Here is a 19,387-nt window from a genome sequence, read left to right on the forward strand (position 1 = left end):
AAAGTAAGGCATGAACGATTTCATTGCTTGTGATGTGCAGCACTATGGTGAAGTTTTACCCCTTTGGATGCCAAAAATGATCATTTTTTTAATTCAGGGAGCAGCTGGTAACATAATTTCACTTTTACGCAAGCCACAGTTTGAAACCATCTTTGTGGAAGAATGTCGCTAACCAGCAAGCGACTTATTCCTTTTTACGTTATTCAACGTTTGCAGACTTTGAATCAATGTAAAAAAATATTGATTTGCTGTCTGGGTAAGTACTAAGTAGCCTAACTGTTTCTACGTTTTACATGTTTTTCTCGTCAATGCTAAGCAAACTGTAAGGTACTGATTTGATAATCTCGTCAGGAATGCGCAAAGTTGCGTTTCGTTGTTCAAACATTGCTCGTTTCAAATGATGATTTTGCAGAAGCTAGGCTAGATGTGTAGGCGAAAACATCGTGTTTCTTTGTGTAGTAAACTAGTAGGCTATTTCGTTTAGTTCTGTATGATGAATGTCATATAAATGTTCGGTTTAGTTCCCATTAAAATATTCATTGAAACTTATTCAAAATTAACAGCAAACATACGAGTCCTAATTTAAAATCAAATATAGGTATTAGTCTCTACTGTACAGTGTACAGTACACCCTTGACGGCCTGTTTCACCCTAAAAGGATCATAAAAAGATCAAATAGAAATTGAGTCCTAATTTTATGTAATTTTCTCTTTTTTAAGAGACACAGCATTGGTAATAGTTGCTGAAGGCCTTTATTGTGAACTCTTCGCCTGCAAAGAGCACAGCAATATGCATAGTGATACATGTACTACAATAGTAGATGATTAAGCTTAAATATTTAGAATAAATTTTTCAAAAAGTTAATTTTCTGGAGCTGTAGTTCTTGCAGCAAGAAGAAATATTAACCTCATTGATTGAAATCGTAGAACTAACTTTGGTTAAAACGATGCAAATGATACAAAAGACATTTGTCGATGATAAAACTGTGTTTGAACAGCATGTGAAACACATGCAAGAGAAACAAAAACAAACAAATTGGTAGATGAGGCGACGAATTGACGATTGAACAAATTCTAAAAGAACGCTTTAATCAAACGAAACTTAACTTCAAAACATTTAGCTGAGCTGTCATAATGCATGCGCGAGGTGTATCAAATTGTATGACAATCGCATGCAATAAATGTTGTATCGAGACGCTTAGGCTTGGTTGATGAAACAAAAAAATAATATGGCCGAAAAAAGTGAGAAGCGAAACTTGTGATACAAGTTACCACGGTACCCAACATGGTTACCACACGTAACGTAACACTTCAATAATAACACAGATGTTGGCACAACAAACGAGTTCTTCGTAAGGATAGTTCACGCTGTTATAGACAGTTGAACAACGATGTAAGACATGGAAAATGCTAAAAAGCATGTTGACGTGACTGCAGTATTACTGATCTCATATTTAAACTTCAACGTCTTTCAAGAACACAACTACAACCTGTCAAAAACAGTTGTGGTTCATGAGCTAGACTAGTACAAAGAATGCAAAAAATAAACCAACGTGATCACATGGACACAACCAAAGTCACAATTCGACCTCCAGACAGGCAGAATTATTTTCTGTAACAAATCAAATAACACAGAGCAGAAAACGTTTTGAATTGAACAGATTTTACTGATGAATGTGCAGTATCATGTATGCTTTTTTTGTCATAACTGCATGGTGAAGTATAATAGTAATTTAGGATCCAAAGACAGAAGCACGGCACAAAATTTGCGCTTGATTGAGTTCTCAAGTCACTGTCCGTGTCTTGGGTTGTAAAAACAACAGAGTTACTTGAAAATTGCATAAGACAACGTAAAAAGCGTGAACTCAAGTGCAAAAACGGAGGTGAAATCGAACTCAAGGTTGAAAAAACTTGGCGTTTCACCGAGAAGTTTTCTTGTTATTTTCATTCTGACCCAACAAAGCAACCTGAACAAATATTGAAATTTATTAGACCAGCATACTTGCAGAGCATAACAACCCTTTCATTAAAGTGTCATATCAATGACGTTAGAATAGATGCCCAAATGATGAAGCTACAGCAGATATAATTGTAATATAGCTTGCCGAAGTTTTTAAATATTGCTTTGCTAGTTTTCTTGTTCAAAAAGAGTAAGTTACAATCTGTGTTATGCGCAAACATGTCGACTGTGAGAACAAATTAACACCACAACATGCATCTTGAAGGACATAAACTAAAAAAAAATAGTTGAGACAAACCTGTGCGCTCGGCATCGGCAATGAACCGGGACCAGCGACAAGCAGCTGTTGAACACCTGCATGAAATAAAGATTAGGTGGCACGAGGACAAAGTTGGCAACGTGTCATTGCACACTCTTGTAAGTTAACTCAACCATGAACGACTTGGTAACATTTCATATCCGCGGTTATGTAAAACGATTGAAGATTTACATTCAGTTGATAGGTAGGCAAAGGAGCCAATCTTTGTGTCCACTTCTAAACATATTAATCCTCGTGGTAATACATGTCTTTTGGAGCGACAAGCTGACATTCCCGCCACTAGGCCACTGAGCCTAAATCAACTCATAATGATCAACTGTGCTGTAATTCATTTAGTGTTCATTGGACATACCATCTTAAACAGTAATACTATTGAGTATTGATTATAATGATGACTAACCAGCAACAGGTCTTTGTAGATTATTATATGGATTGAGGAGAGCTATTCGACTTTCATCAACTGTTCTAGCTGTAACGCAAAAAATGTTTATTGCAAATATATTGCATTGCAGTAAAATTGTAACTTTTTATTCCAAACAACAGCATTAAAACTTTGATGGATGATTTTTTTCTAAAATGGACGTATCCCTTCAACAGAGATTTTGTTAGTATTTTAATAAATCAGTTGTACCTTTTGCGTATTGCCTTTAAATGCACGAAAGAATTGAAGCAGAAACATGCACTGAGCTGCCAGCAAAGCCAAACACATTTGAAAAGCAGAATCTACTATACAAGTATGCCACTTACCTATTGCACTGTGTTGTGGATTGTGACCGTCAGGTGGAGGTATAGAGCTACAAATTGACCTTTCTTGCAAAACTGGGACCATTTGCATTCTGAAATTAGCAACAAAACAAGCATTAAGTTTCACAACATCACTTGCTCAAATTTTAAATATGTAGCCATATAAACATATAACCTCGTTACGGTAACTTTCTATTTTACAAAATATTAAAAATTAATTAAGGAACTGGTAGTCGTAAAAAAAAGCAGAAGATAGATTAGCTTAACGATCTTGACATGAATACATTATTTGAGAAACGCGTTTTAATAAAAAGTGGCCGTTTACCTGACGCCGGCCGATGATGCGGCGAGTTGAAATTGTTGTTGATCGAGCTGCTGTGACGCTGTTTGGAAAAACATTCAAGTTAATAATTTGCATTGCTTGATAGATCGAGGAAATAACTGAAGGAAATGTACCAACGGCAACAATAAACTTAATATCAAACCTTTGACAACGATTCTGACAAGGAGTACTTCACTTACTATCACCTGTATGTTACTAAAAGCACTGAATTAAATTTATTCTCAAAACCCAAGAGAAACAGCAGCCTACTCACCTGATTGTGAAGGCATCAAAGCGAATGATTGGGAGGGAGGGAAATGCAACGCGGTCTTGCTGGCGTCGACAGCGCTATAATTTGTCAAGTTGGCGGATGACGAGGTCTGATGAATACAGTCATTGAGTTAAGAAAATGCTACTTCTTTTATCAAACACATAAACACTGATATTTTCCAACTCAAGTAGTTCACCTGTGACTCAGGATTATGACGCTGCTGAGGTGTGGGGCTGCGCTCACGTTGTGCTGACATTGCGTTCAGTATGTGATAGGTCTTTTGTAGTAATCCGTCCTACATCGGGTGAAAGCAAATTAATTTTAAGTTGTTTAGTTACGAGTAAAACCTTGTTATAGACAATGACGATAAATATCTGATAGCTGTTGCTGAGAACAAGCGAGTACACAGCTTCTTCTTAAGTCTTTATGCTTCGTAGATAGTTGTAATTTAAGTTAAGTAAAAGTGAAACCCACACGCTAGGATTGAAATACGTTACTTTGATAGTTTTTAGTACGCTAGTCGAGAAAACATAGCGTATATGAACTTTGTTGATTAACTTTGTTGAATGAAATTCAAGTTTTTATGACAAAAATGAAATGAAAATCATCATCCTACCTTTGAGTCATCTGGAGGAACGTAAGAAAGTTCTGGTTCTTCAAATCCCTGCGCGCTCATTCTCTGGTCATCCTGAGAAGATGGTGAAGATGCTTCATTTGGATCAGGAGAATTCAAACATGTCTGGATCAATTGCTTTCCTGACAAGAAATGCGTTTGTTTTGTGAAAAACATTTGGTGGTGTTTCGAGTTGCTCAGTTAGTCGCTTAGACATGTCGTCTATGATCTTGAGATCAATCCTATTCTCTTAGCTAAGTTGTTTCAGATTTTCCTTATTTTCTTCAAGGTAAATTCTTTCCATGACATCTCCAATGCAAATGGTTCAGACTACACAAGACAAGCAACAGCATAGCCAATTATTTTCATCAGATTATAGTCTTGAATGATATGAATATATCAGTTTCCCAACACGCTTGCATTTGCGCCGGTCTTTCATAAAGTCGTAATTTATAGAGGTGTCACCAGACCACCAAGCCATTTAAGTTACAGATACAGGCATAAATACTTTAGCGATCATCATCGATAATGTCAATCACCTCATCAATGTATTTCCTTGTCATTGATTGAATGACAAAAAGATGCGAAAGGTTTAAGCCAAACAGTACCACCGTATAATAGATTATGTTTACAATTTAGCGCATAATATTCACTAGTCTACCGAGTGATAGAAATTAGAACATGAAAAATCATACAAAAACATCACTTTATTAGTTTTCACTTTTCAGACCTAGTTAGAAATACTTAGCCAAAACCAGAGCTCCTGTTGGTATAGCCCTAGGAAAGAAAAGCTTTCCAGTTACCTGCTTCACTGGAGAGTATAGGCTGAAGTTTTCTTGTGGCAAATGTGTAGACATGACCGGTTTCACTAGCGACCAAGAGCATCACTTGCGTGCCGGTGAGTGTGGCGAGTTCGTGAGCCTAAAAGAATAATTTACTACATAAGCTACCTCAGACGTTTTTCATTTCAGTCTTATGAGAAAACTATTCAATCTAAATACAGCCTAAAATGATTCGTTCATCTTTGATATCTGGAATTTCCCATAATTAGAACACATCACACTTGAAGCATACATTCAAGATTTCGTTGTCATGACGTAGGGTAATGTTAAAATGTTGGTAATTATTCAATGGTAATGGTGAAGGAAGCAAAAAGTTTAATGTCTCTGAAACGTTCTTGTAGGTTTACCATATTAGGAGATGGCATAACTGAGTAAAGACGATAATAACTAAATAAGGCTAGTTGCAATGTATGTCATTTAGCACTGAAAGATGGTGTGAAACTATGCTATTGAGAAAGGTTTAATTGAGGGATTCGCTACATGGCTATTTCGTGTGTAAAAAAAAAAACAGGGATAAGTGAAGTCAGGTAGATCAAACGTCACTAAAACATTGAGGCAATACATGCGTGTTGCACATTTGCACTCCACTGACACAAACTCAACTTGTAGATAGTTAAACTACGATAACGTATCTGATGCTACCAAGCTCATATTCAACTTATTACAACCTAAGCAACGACAAAACATCAATTTATGTCAATTAAACCAGTTCTCAGTGCAAGATGTGTGAATGGTAAAGTCACCATGCTTCCTGTCCAGGAACTGAATAATCAAAAAAAAACCTTAAACAATTGTGTGGTGCAAGCAATCCATGGACTAAATTGCATCATACATCATTATATGATTCATAGAAAAAATATAGTTGGATAAGGGCTGAATGCTGGTTGCGTCACTCAATCCGCAAGCAGTCACGACGAAAAATAGTATCATGCCCATTAGCTTACGTAGAAGTAATTTAATTATAGAATGCTCGTGAGATAAAAGTCTGGAAAAAAAGTCAAAACTGCTGTATACTTTGCTACACAAGACCTATAACGTTCACTATATCTGCAACCACAGGTGTAAATAAACACATTGATCTGTGCTAAGCTTGTTTACATTTTCAACTATTTAAAAAGAAAAATATATGCAGCAATGCCAATGTGCACACTGCACAAGCTAAAACGTACTAAACATTAAAAAGCACACTAACTTAAGCAAAGTAAAAAGGTAGATCATTCAAGCGGACCTAAAAAAAATTCGTAGAAAAGGTAAGAATATTGCATGATTTAATCACATGTCATGATAACGGGGTCAACGGGAATCAGCAAGAACCTTTGTCCGAATAACTACCAAACGGTCACTGTTGATGATAATATAAAATATAGCTAAAAATATGTAATATTCCATAACAACAACACTAATATAGTGCCACATCTATCATGTTAACTGTGCTCCTGGGCTCTGTTCGTGACGATGGCGAGAAACTAATTCATTTACTGGTTATGTAAAATATCATAGTAAACTGAAATTCCGAAAGGTATTTTCAGCAACCACTCTATTGCTACCAATATAGCATGTCGCAAAATGAAAAACTACATGTTGTTACAAGTAGGCCATGCATAAAAATGTGAAACCACATATTATTTTATATTCTTTTAGAGTGCTATGTGTGAAGCAAAATATAATTTTCATTTTCAAACTAGGGACTGTTCAGTCATTCTCATTTATTAAATTTACACTTCGTGATTCTACCACTTAGCACTAAGCTATTTTGTGTGTATGCAAACAGCTCGCTCCTCTAGTGCAAGGCTGTTCAAGAAACGCATTTTTTCGTCATAATGAAATGGCATTAACAGTACAGCATGTAAAAAGCTGCTTGAAAGGTGTTATAGTCGTCATTTTATTTACGTTGAATATATGTAACTCGTGACCAGCGTCACTACATAATCACAGTTCAGCGTTTTCTGGTACAGACGTTGGAATTGATTACCACCGCACTGCGCGTGTAATCAATTGAGCGTTCTGTACCACGTTCCTTAGTTGATTGTTTTGCGTTTCTTTCTTACTATATATTGCGTTGCTTTTATACACTGAATCAGTAAGTAACAAGAGGTAAATGGTTTTCTCACTTGGTTGGCTATCGCTACAATTATTATTGTTTATTTTATATTAAACGTCTGGAAATACAACAGACATTTAACTGGCGTCGTCGGCAGGATCTTTACAGAATTTCTACAGGATTTTAGAAACATGGAGAAACTGATCGAAGTCCTGCAACAACAAATTGCCAACCAAGAACGCCAGACGAAGGAGCAAATTGCCAGACAAGAAGAACGTCACCAAGAACAAGTACAACGTCACCAAGAACAAGAACAACGTCATCAAGATCAAATTGCCAACCAAGAAAAGCGCCACCTTGAACAACTACGAGAAATACGAGCCCAAACTTCAAGACCACAACCAACAACAATACAACAACAGGTATCTTTACCTAAGTTCGTAACGTTCGATGCTACCACTGAACTGTGGGCAGACTATTGGAAGAGGTTTAACACCTTTGTAGCAGCACATTCAGTCGCACAAGACAAAATGCCGCAGGTTTTTCTCACCAATCAATCACCTACAATCTACAAAATGTTAACAAATTTGGCTGCGCAGGAAACAAACCCAAAAGAAGTCAACGATCTCACCATGACGGAAATTACAAATTACACGGCTCAACAATTCGACCCAAAACGCTTCATCGTGAGGGAGCGATTCCGTTTCTGGAGCGAGATGAAGCGCAAGCCCGGTGAAACAGCTCAAAAACTAGCCGTCCGCATACGCCAGGCAGCTGCCACCTGTGACTTCTCGTCCATTTCAAATCCATTGGACGAAGCTTTACGTACTCGTTTTATTTGTTCAATAGGTAACGAGGCGGTGCTTAAGGCGTTATTCAAAATCAGAGCTGATGAACTTACTTTCAAACGTGCAGTGGAGGTTGCATCAGAAACCGAAGAGGCAGCCAAGGTGGCCAAAGAAACTGTTTACGGCACTCCACCAGCACCAGTTGCGAAAGTAAGGACCATCAGCAAACCTCCAAAAACTAGGCAACTTACAGGTACTTTCTTTTCTTCTAAAAATAAAGAATGAAGAAAGCCACTTGCCATTTCTGCAATATTACGGGACACTTACAGAGTGTTTGTCGAAAGAAAGCTAGACAGTTCAAACCTTCTAAGGTAAATTGTATCGAGGAAATTAACATGCTTTCTAGTTCTTGCAGAAAACCTCGAAATTCAAAGTTGGAAGTACCGATCTCCATTAATTCGGTAACCACACACTTAGAACTGGACACTGCTACAAATGGAAATTTCCTTTCCAACGACGTCTGGACTCGGGTAGGCGCACCTCAATTGCAAGCACCAGTGTCGCAATTCCAATCTGCTACCAAGCATCTAGTACCAATCACGGGTTCTTTCACGGCCCAGGTAACTTGTCCTTCCACGGGAAGGTCAGATAATATTCCTTTTGTAGTCACGACAGTCAAAGGACTAAACTTGCTAGGTCGTGATGCAATCTCGTCTTTAGGAATTTCTATCGATAAATTCCTTCTGCCTAACTATTCTACTTTACAGAGTATCCAGTCATGCGACAAGCCTGATAAGAGTCTGGAGAAAGCATGCTCCCTCTTATGTGACGAGTTCAAAGATGTTTTTAAGCCTGAACTCGGGTGCTTACGAGATTATGAACTAGACATAGATTTTAAGTCTGATGCTAAACCTGTTTTTCTTAAACCTAGGTCCTAGGCCTGTACCTTTCGCGCTAAAGGAGGACTTAGCACAAGCCTATGATTCGGGCATTGCACGTGGTGTAAGGACACCGGTTCAGTTTTGCGATTGGGGCACACCGGTTGTTCCAGTCCGTAAGCCTTCAAACTCTTGAGAAGCGAAGGCCAAGTTACGCATTTGTGGCGATTATTCAGTCACGGTGAACCCTTCCCTGGAGACCCATCGTCACCCGTTACCCTTACCAGAAGACTTAATGCAAAAGTTGGGTGGTGGGTATGGTTTCAGCAAGATAGACTTGGCTGATGCCTACAATCAGATTCGACTTGGTCCTGACAGTCGAAAACGACTCGCATTAAGCACTCACCGTGGCGTACTTTTACAAAATGTTTTACCTTTTGGCATATCTTCTGCTCCAGGTTATTTTCAGAAGATCATGGACGACCTTACAGCCGACCTTCCAGGGGTCGCAGTCTACCTAGACGACATTCTTGTCAGTGGCACTACTGCTGAGGAGCATCTCCAGAATCTTAGACGGCTCCTCGATCGACTTCACTCAAAAGGCCTGAGGTGTAGGAAAGACAAGTGTAAGTTTGCACAACCTCAGGTAGAGTATCTCGGACACATTTTGTCCAGGCAAGGCATCTCCAAAGGTCCTAAGGTAAACGCCATACTGGAGATGTCTGCCCCCACTGACGTATCTTCTCTTCGTTCGTTTTTAGGTTCCTTACAATTTTATTCGAAGTTTCTACCGTTGAACGCTTCTACTGTAGCAGAACCACTATACCATCTCACGAAAAAGGACATTCCTTGGAGATGAGGAAAACAAGAGGAAAACTCTTTTGCTCAGCTGAAGCATCATCTATCTACTGATGAGGTTCTTACACATTTCAATGCGTCACTTCCGGTAGGTATCGCATGTGATGCTTCTAGTGTGGGCATTGGTGCTACTTTGTTTCACCGTTACCCAGATGGCACAGAACGGCCTATAGCAAACGTTTCAAAAGTATTAACAGCCTCTCAGAGAAACTATAGTCAAATTCAGAAAGAGGCTTTGTCGATAATTTTTGCGCTAAAGAAATTCTATCAATATCTTTTTGGTAGATCATTCATTTTGGTCACAGATCATAAACCATTGCTTAGTCTTTTTGGACCGACCAAATCGACACCTTCTTTGGCAGCAAATCGTTTGGCTCGTTGGGCACTCTTTTTGTCGCAATTTACATACACTATTGAGTACAGGAAGACGAAGGATCATCAAAACGCTGATGCTTTGAGTCGCTTACCAGCAGGAGGGGATAAAGTCTTCGATGAAGAGGAAAGTGCGGATGACATTGATATCGTCTGCGCTATCGATGCTTTGGATTTGCAGGTCCAGACCCCAAATGCTGCCTCACTACGCAAAGAATCTTCTAAAGATCCTATCATTTCCACGGTAATGCGTTTCATTCATGAAGGATGGCCGGCCAAGTCTTCTCCACAAGACCCGGTCGAACCGTTCCGTAACTACGCAGACTCTCTTTCTACTTGTTACGGATGTCTACTTTACGGTTCCAGAGTGGTCATCCCTTCCAAACTTCGTCCTTCCGTCCTTCAGTTGCTTCATGAAGGACATTTCGGCATTGAGAGAATGAAGCAGTTGGCAAGGACGTCCGTCTACTGGCCAAACATCGATCGAGACATCGCGGAACTTTGTCACAAGTGCAGTACCTGTGGCGAATATCAACCGCAATCTAAAACCCAGGTCCAATCATGGACGGTTCCAGAAGCACCGTGGAGTCGCTTACACATAGATCATGCGGTAGAATTCATGGGTTATCATTGGTTACTCAGCATTGATGCTTTTTCTAAATACCCTTGTATTCATGCTACTACTTCCTTTTCTTCAACAGCTACTATCAACCTGCTAGAAGAAGATTTTGCTCATTTCGGCTATCCCCATACTGTAGTTACCGATAATGCTACTACTTTTAAATCCACAGAATTCCAAACTTTCTGTAAGGAGAGGGGTATGGTACACATCACAGGTGCCCCTTACCATCCGGAAACCAATGGAGCGGCGGAGCGCCTCGTACGTACGTTCAAGCAAGCACTTCGCAAATCTTCCCTGCCCCCGAAACAAGCAGTCTTGGAATTCCTACAGCAGTATCGACGCACGCCCACTCCGAGTGGCTACTCTCCAAGCCAATTACTCAACAATCGTCAGATTCGAACCAAGATCGACACGCTTCTCCCCACACCGTCTCAAGTGGTACCCCGACAAAACCCTCACAACACGGACGCCTCTGAAGTTACAAAACGACATTTCAAACCGGGAGATCCCTGTTACGCGCTATCATTCACTCCACGACGGAGCCAGGATCCTCGTTGGGTTCCAGCCGAGGTGATTAAGCGACAGGGTAGCCGAATCTTCCTGGTACGTCTGCTGCCACATGGTCCGACGTGGAGGCGCCATATGGACCAACTGCAACCTCGCTATGCATCATCGGAGGACCAGGAGCCGGGAGAAACTCCTGCACCAACAGTCGACTCCTCCGCTGTCTCCACCTCAGCTCGAATGGATTCGGACGACACACCGACTGTACCGGAATTCGGGCCACACAACCCACGAAGGTCGAGCCATCGCCGCAGACCTCCGGCCCGTTTCGGACTTTGAGTTAAATTGTTTAATTCGGTGTCTTGTTCATATTTTTCTTTGTGTATAAAAATTATCGGGGGAGGTGTTATAGTCGTCATTTTATTTACGTTGAATATATGTAACTCGTGACCAGCGTCACTACATAATCACAGTTCAGCGTTTTCTGGTACAGACGTTGGAATTGATTACCACCGCATTGCGCGTGTAATCAATTGAGCGTTCTGTACCACGTTCCTTAGTTGATTGTTTTGCGTTTCTTTCTTACTATATATTGCGTTGCTTTTATACACTGAATCAGTAAGTAACAAGAGGTAAATGGTTTTCTCACTTGGTTGGCTATCGCTACAATTATTATTGTTTATTTTATATTAAACGTCTGGAAATACAACAAAAGGAAACAAACGCCTTTACAAGAAATACAATTTGAAACTGAGACAAATCAATAATATTCTACAACGATTTGGAATCATTTTTTTGAACGTTTGTAAATTTTGAATTTTTTTAAAACATCACTTAAAGTTCAAACCCTACCAATTTTAAATTTGGATGAGCTTCGTGTAAGAACGGGCGCTCAAGAAAATGCTGCGGTTGAATGTACATACTAATTAGCAACACTTACTGGGCTACGTCTGGAAATGGTTGTTTTTGCGTAAGGATGGGAAATTCAAAATACCGCACAAGAATATGCGGTACCACGTACCAGCGCACACGATGATTTATGTTTCGTGTCATTTGTGTCTTGCGGCATACGGATCGCGATATTCGAACCGCAGCATTAGGTATGTACCGTAGGCAGGCATCTAAGTTCCCAGCGGCCACGGTTGTTAAATGGCCTCCAAAACTACTGCGCTGGAAGACCATGTTTGGTGCCGGCTTCCACAAGCCAACATTTCTCCACTCCGTTAGTATTTGAAACTTTTTTCTCTCTAGCTCAACACTTACTTGGGAAGCAGTGTATTTAAATACATCTGTCAGGGCCTTGTTTGTGTTGCTCTTGTCTGAGTGAACACAAAATTAATTGACGAATTTTTAACGGATTTTTTTATTTTGGTTGCCTGGTGCGAGAATTTCGTACCCGGAGCCAGAATTGAAAAAAATGGCCGGAGAGCCCGTTGGCCGTTACTCGTTACAGCAACAATGTGGTGCATAAAATCAGTTCTTTCCCAAGCTAGTCTAGCAAAACAACATTTGAGTGAATGAACCAAAGCAAACAGTTGTGTGGCGTAGAGCACATGTAAGTTTGTTTGGCAAACAAAAGTTTACCCAAAAAAATTCTCAAACTTCAACACAATAAAAAACTGTTAAGAAGCGATCTTCCAGGCGTCAGCACTACCTTACTACTCACTATAGAACAGCGAGCATTGTGTTTTGCTAACCATACCAGTGAAGCCTCCACACTAACCGTCATAAAGATTTTAACATGAATTAATCATCTGTCACTCATTGCGCCTTTCTGCTATTTGAGAATCCGAAGGATGTAGGTTCGACACTGCCCAGATGCGGAGAAGTTTAATCAATGTGGTATTGTAATACCGTAATGCAAGAATACACTATTAGGCTACACAATGTTAGTTGTAACATTGTATATATATGTGAGATTAAAAATGGGTTCAAGGAATTCAATCAAAAATCTTCAATATGTACCATAAAAACAATATAGCCTTTACTACAGCAGATGAAAAGAAAACACAGCATAACATAACATGAAATAGCTACAAAATGTTTACTCCTAAATGAACCATTTTAAAAAGTCGCACACATTGCCATTTAAGAGTGCTTGGTTATTGCTTCACTGCTTGGTAAGACTGGTGTACCAACAACTAGGGCCACTGAGAGGACAATTTGGGCCAGGTACCAATGAGACTCTCTGGCCCTCAGACATTTTCAAAAAAATCACTGTATTCAACAAATATGAGATGGTTTCTTCAGGTTCCCAGGCCTCTTGGAATGGTTACGAGTATGACCCATAAGATCATCCCAGGACCAAAACTACCCTCTGAACCTTTCTGTCAATGCTATTGTCAACAACTGCATTAACAAAATATTGATTACTTATACGAGGTAGATATTAACAAGGGTTGGGAGCTCCATCGACAGTCCAGAGTTGACATTTTCTAGGCAGAACATCTTGCCTCCAGTGCATCACTAGTTGCCAGATTGTCTCATGAGTTTTAGCACAACTACCAAAATCCAGTTGATATTTTGCAATTTGCATGCTGCCAGTAGCAAAACGGTAGTATATATATTATATATAGAACTGCAGACAGTGCACACCGGTGTTAAACTGTTTTATTCGCATCAACAGCGCACGGGTACAAAGGATTGACACGGCGAGAGAGCACAAACAAACATAGCCAGGTCGAAGACTTTTCGAAAACCAGCCTGCCACACCCCGCGGCGGCGGGGAGCAACGTGATTTAGGGGTGACGATGCACCCGGAGGGGTAAGTCCACCAGCTTAGGTCGCGGGGGCCAGGCTGGGGATTTCGACCTTCCGGTCTCCTCACTGCAGTAGGTACACTGGAATGGCCATGGAGATATATACCTCAATGTGACATTTTCCTATTTGTGGTACGTAAGCACCAAAAATAGTACTACTGCCAACCTTGCCAAAGTGCTCAAACTGCAAGCAGTGGACTTTGCGCAATGCATAGCAAGGTGCCTCCAGTATAGTTATTATACATACTATCTGTGTCCTTGACAGCCTGTTTCACCTAAAGGAGGATCACCAGAAAGTCCTTATTCAAATAGAATTCTATTTGCATAAGGACCTTCTGATGATCCTCCTTTAGGTGAAACCATTAAATCTGGCAACCTTGGTGTGGTCACTTCTGGTCTGGAAGTAATTTCTGGATCGCTACACCGATTACCGAGATTGACAGAGTAAAGTTTTCGATAGTTGCTGAAGTGTTATCGTCGCTTAACCACTGAGATAACAGGGTGGAAAAGCTTTTTAGTCCTTTTATCTGTTACAGAGTGAATAATCAACCTTAATTATTAGAGATTTTATTAATATTGCGAGAATTGGGGAATTTCTCTAGATAAATTTTTGTTTGCCAAAAGGGGATGTGACCAAGTTTTCCGAATGAACTTGCAGTGATATTTACCGTACATTGCACCTGTTTTCTCCAGTTCACTGATTTAAATTTTCTTTTAATTTTATGTTAGTTGTTAGCCTAGCTTATGAAAATGATTGATTTTATGCACTATATTTTACTGTTTGGTTGCAGTAAAAATTAACAATATAACTTATATAGTCAAGTAAGGTAAAAAAGATTTTTTTAGAAAGGTTGTCCTAGATTTTTTAGCTTATCAAGTATGACCACTAAAATTGGTCACAATATACAGACCATGTATGTCTATCATCCCCCAATGAAATTTTTTAAATCCATTAACTGGTTTGAAATTTATGCACAAAATACCTGAAAGGGGTAAAAAAAAATTCATGGGGTAAAAAAACACCTGCAAGTACAGCAGCTTCTTCTTTATTATTATATAATAGTATTGATTTCATATGTTTTGCTATTGATTTCATATGTAGTGTAAATGATTCTCCACCAGAGGAAAGAAGCTTTGTGTACGCCTGTACGGTAACTCATATATCAAGGACTGTGAGAGATGCTGAAACCATAGTCGAAACCGACCTGATGGGTCATGATGATGATGTAAACGATTTTGCCCACGATTTTTGTATGCACTTTTTATTAAAATCCACATTGTGAAATTGCAAAGTCTCATTTCTGTAATAAAAATAGCAGCAAGACAAAAAATTGTGTCTAGTATACTTATGCACGCCATCCTTAATTTTATCTGCAGCTCTAGTTTGAACATGTGAGTGGGCGATTAAATTTCCCGGATTGTAAATCATAAAAAATCAACCAGCAGTTTGTGAATAACATACAACTAAAAAACAGCAGACAGGAAATCAAAAAACAGTTTGTGTATGTATGAATGTATACAGGCGCGGATCTAGGAGTCTTTTTTGGGGGGGGGCCAGAAAACTTGAAAATGAATTAAAAAGTAATAAAGATAAAACAAATATGAACAATCAGTGGCGTAGCCAGGAATTTTGGGGGTTTTGACGGCCGACGGACAAAGCCTGATGGTGTGTTCGCCAAAGACGACACCCAGCGACGGGGGGTCTGGGGGGCCTCCCCCAGAAAATTTTAAAAAATTACTTTGAATTTGGTGCATTCTGAGAGCATTTTCAACAAAAATATGGGTATAAACATTCCTGTAAAATGGTGCTGTCCGGTGGCATAGCAAAAGGATAAGATCACGTTTTCTTCGGCATTTTTTCGGTAATAAAGCTAAGTCTCTATGTTTTCTTGTTGCTAATTCCTGGCTGAGATGTTTGATATTGGCAAAACTCGCCCTTTTAATGCAGTTTCGCTTAAAATTAGGCAAACTATGTTTTAGAGACATAGAGACTGAAAGCATCATTCTCAATATCGTGACGTCACACGTGTGCCAAAGGGGGAGTTGTAAGTCCGCTGTGGGACTAATATCAGCTGTTTAGAAGCATATCAAACCATTCAACAATTTCTCACAAAATTTCAGGGGGGGGCCCGGGCCCCTTGGGCCCCCATAAATCCGCGCCTGAATGTATATCTTGTGCACTATCGATCCATGGATCACTCTGTAGTCTGTAGGGGAAGCTTGGGAGAGTTGGGTCATTTTTTGCATTTGAACATGTAACAGAATCTTTGTTCACAAGAGAGAATTTTTTCCTAGCTTGTAACATACACAGACCTATAGCGCTTATATAGCAGGGATGTTGTTACAAGACAATGTAAATTAATACAACGAGAATAAATTTTCTAAAGGCAATGATTTGACCCAACTCTCCCACGCAGTGGGGAGAGTTGAGCCATGCTATTGGGTGAGTTGGGACATGTAGGGGAGACTTGGGACAGTGAAATTTTCTATAGATGAAACACATACATGTTCACGAAAATCGTTATATTTTGCGCCAATCTGTATTTCAGCAAAATACGCAAACTCGAAATACGAAAGAATGAAGAGAACTGACTCGCTGAAACATGGAAAAAAATGTTAATATCAAAGCTATTGGCCTACAGATCATACACGAAGATGACTAAAAACTACCGGGCTTCTTATTGCCATACCCATATCATTCAGGAGAAAATCACACTAGGAAATCGAAATATGGCGTAGTCGTTAACACTTTGGACTGGCAAACTCAAATTCGTAAATTCGATGCGAGGGCTGCAAACAGCCAAAACAATTGTCATTGTCATCAAAAAGTTTCAAATCCGGATGCTTATAATAGAATGATGAGAAAAAATCCCATCTTGAAAAGTCACATGAAAATGTAAATTTTTCTGCCCTTCTAGCTGTACCACCGACTTGACAAAGAGTAGGAAGCTTCATAACAATGTCGTGATTAGAAAATGACGCTTTATAGCCTACTCAAACGTTTGGGTGTTCATCAGGACAATTATCGTTTCTAGCACTAGTTGCAACGTTCATCTGATAAAATTGAAAGTAAAATTAACAACAAACAAGATGGTTTATTGCTTCACTGACGTTTCGCGCACCATGACAATACGCATCCTCAGAGCGAATAACATACAAAATAAAATTTCACCAGGTTATATACTGCAGTGCGATTGAAGGCAAGAAAAAATATAAAACACGCAAATTTTTTAAAAAATTGGCCAATGATGTGTGAGCGGTTACTTTCCACGTTAAATTACGTAAAAACTTCCAACAATTAACATAAACATTCGAAGCAGTGACGACCAACGCACGTTTTTTTGTTATTTTTGCCATTGCTTTAATAGAGGGAGAGTTGGGACACGGCTCAACTCTCCCAACCATTGGTGTCCCAAGTCTCCCCATATCCAGTCATCTTAACTTTTTGCAACTTTGTAGCTGTAAAGCTAGACGCATGGTTTTCCTTAGCAGCCACAATGAAAGAGTAGCGCACTGGCTACATGACAAAATGTATTAAAATCAAACTGGTAAACATACTTCGATAATATAAAAACTTTTACCTTCAAGTCCAACTTTTACTTTTTTAGTGTAAATATGCTTATTTGTAAAAAAAGTTGTACAACGAGCCTAAACCTGTTAAACATTTTAGGTCAGAAGCAACTTAACTACAAGTTCTTCCAATAGGTGGCGGTAATTCATTTCTATAACAAGTATATTTTGAAAAAGTCGGGGTGGCTCAACTCTCCCTGTGGCTCAACTCTCCCAAGTTTCCCCTACTCTCAATCTGCGCTATTGATCGACTAACCCGCAACACTAACCTAAACCTCAGACCCCCAATTCCAACAAACATCAATTGATTGTGCATAACACATGCAATCATGCATATGTACATTGGCACTGATGCATCCAGAAGTTTGTTTTTGTATTTTTTGGTGATATACTGCTTGGCAGCTGACATAACACAAATACAAAGCCAAAACATTTCATAAAATGCACTGTGTTTTTTTACCCCAAATCAACAAATTTTATTGGGGTAAAAAAAATACCTCAATAATAATTTACACAAACATTTGGAGGCTCCGGGTGCAACCTAGTTTGTACCCTGAAAAGATCGAGAGAAAAAATAAAAAAAGCAGAAGTCATTGATCGCAGTTTCCGCAAACATTTTAAAATTTCCAGTAATGATCCTAAGAGTTTGCCGAAGTCGCTGATCACAGTTTCTGCAAACATTTTAAAAGGGTTAGGGTTGATTGGAGTTTCTGCAAACATTTTAAAATTTCCGGTAATGTTCCTAAGAGTTTTTTGCAGAAACTGCGATCAGCGATTCGGGTTTTTTTTAATTATTTTTCTCGATCTTTTCAAGGTACGAAATAAGGGTACAAACTGTTCAGGGTACAAACTAGGTTGCATCTGGAGGCCCCAGTCTTTGTTGCATCTAGTAGCCTCACAATATAGGTAACAGTAAAACATTCATACTACCTATCACTAAAATTTAGCAAAAACCTTTAGTAAACTACTCTGAACCTTATATTTACTCTACTTGACATATCTCTTCTTTGTCAAATCCAATCTTTTTCCTCTACCCCTCAAAGTAATCACCAGAGACCACTTAAACAGACACTAAAAAAGTTGAGTGAATATCTACTCATTTTAAATGTGAGATGGTAAGTGTTTTTTTTTTAATCCAACAACCCCACTACGGTACCTTTTTTTACCCCACTTGACTATACATATTTCAAGAAAAATAGTTTCATCACATGTATTATTTATCGGTTTTAGATTTGCTGTTTTTTTACATGGCACAATCTGCACTACATGAAAAATTGCAGCAAAACAATGACATTAATTTATAATATGCAAAAATAGTGAAATTTGTTCTCCCGCTTGCTAGGACCAGTTTAGTTTGGTTCCGATTAGGTGAAATTGACTACGGTGTATTTAACAAAAAAAGTCATTAGCCTACTGACTCCACATAAGTTTACAACAGGGAGCACACCAATTATTAGGCCACAAAAGTGAAAAATGTAATAATAATAATGATGTTGCAAGCACAATAGTGCTTTTTCACCTTCAGATAACTTACATTTAGCAATAATCTATTAATAATTTCAGAAACATTGCCATACCTTTTTCATGATCCCAGATTTTCTTTTGCTAAAAGTCGTATACCTCCTCAATTTGTTATCAATAAATTCCATGTTAATTCTCACTCTACCCCTGGTTTTCTTGCCTGATTTCGGCTGAGGGGTATCAGATCTGGAACCTTGGCTTGATCTGTCATCTGTTTCACAAGAATCATCAGAGTCCATGTGATGCTCATCTTGATGTAGGTCATCTAACCCAGCAACTGCACTGGACCGTTTTAAGTTTTCCATTTTTTGAATCAACATCAATCAATAAACAGCTTATCTCAAAATTTCGCGCTGTCAGAAACACAAAACTAGCAGTTCCGTATTAGGATTATGAAAACGAAC

The 19,387-nt window shown here is 39.1% G+C and overlaps 1 protein-coding gene across 1 annotated transcript; it reads right to left on the minus strand.

Annotated features, from left to right (window-relative positions):
* Window positions 1–743: 743 nt before the first annotated feature.
* Window positions 744–19,344, minus strand: LOC145774732 (uncharacterized). The gene is made up of 10 exons (XM_082586033.1): window positions 19,040–19,344; window positions 5,032–5,149; window positions 4,232–4,371; window positions 3,812–3,910; window positions 3,619–3,724; window positions 3,348–3,405; window positions 3,026–3,114; window positions 2,679–2,747; window positions 2,258–2,313; window positions 744–1,966 (listed from the first exon to the last, which is right to left on the minus strand). The coding sequence occupies exons 1-10, from the start codon at window positions 19,301–19,303 to the stop codon at window positions 1,919–1,921; spliced, it is 1,047 nt and encodes a 348-aa protein (XP_082442159.1). The 5' UTR covers window positions 19,304–19,344; the 3' UTR covers window positions 744–1,918.
* Between the last annotated feature and the right edge of the window lie 43 nt (window positions 19,345–19,387).

This window comes from Aplidium turbinatum, chromosome 1, assembly GCF_918807975.1.
Source record: "Aplidium turbinatum chromosome 1, kaAplTurb1.1, whole genome shotgun sequence".
NCBI classification, from domain to species: Eukaryota; Metazoa; Chordata; class Ascidiacea; order Aplousobranchia; family Polyclinidae; genus Aplidium; species Aplidium turbinatum.

Bases quoted from the DNA above. Each gene is read 5' to 3' on its own strand.
- LOC145774732 (XM_082586033.1), bottom strand. From the start codon at position 19,303: ATGTTGATTCAAAAAATGGAAAACTTAAAACGGTCCAGTGCAGTTGCT. The intron at 5,150-19,039 runs GTATGGCAATGT...TTATTCTTTTAG, and splicing joins AATCTGGGATCATGAAAAAG to GCTCACGAACTCGCCACACT. The intron at 2,314-2,678 runs GTTAGTCATCAT...TATTTCATGCAG, and splicing joins TCTACAAAGACCTGTTGCTG to GTGTTCAACAGCTGCTTGTC.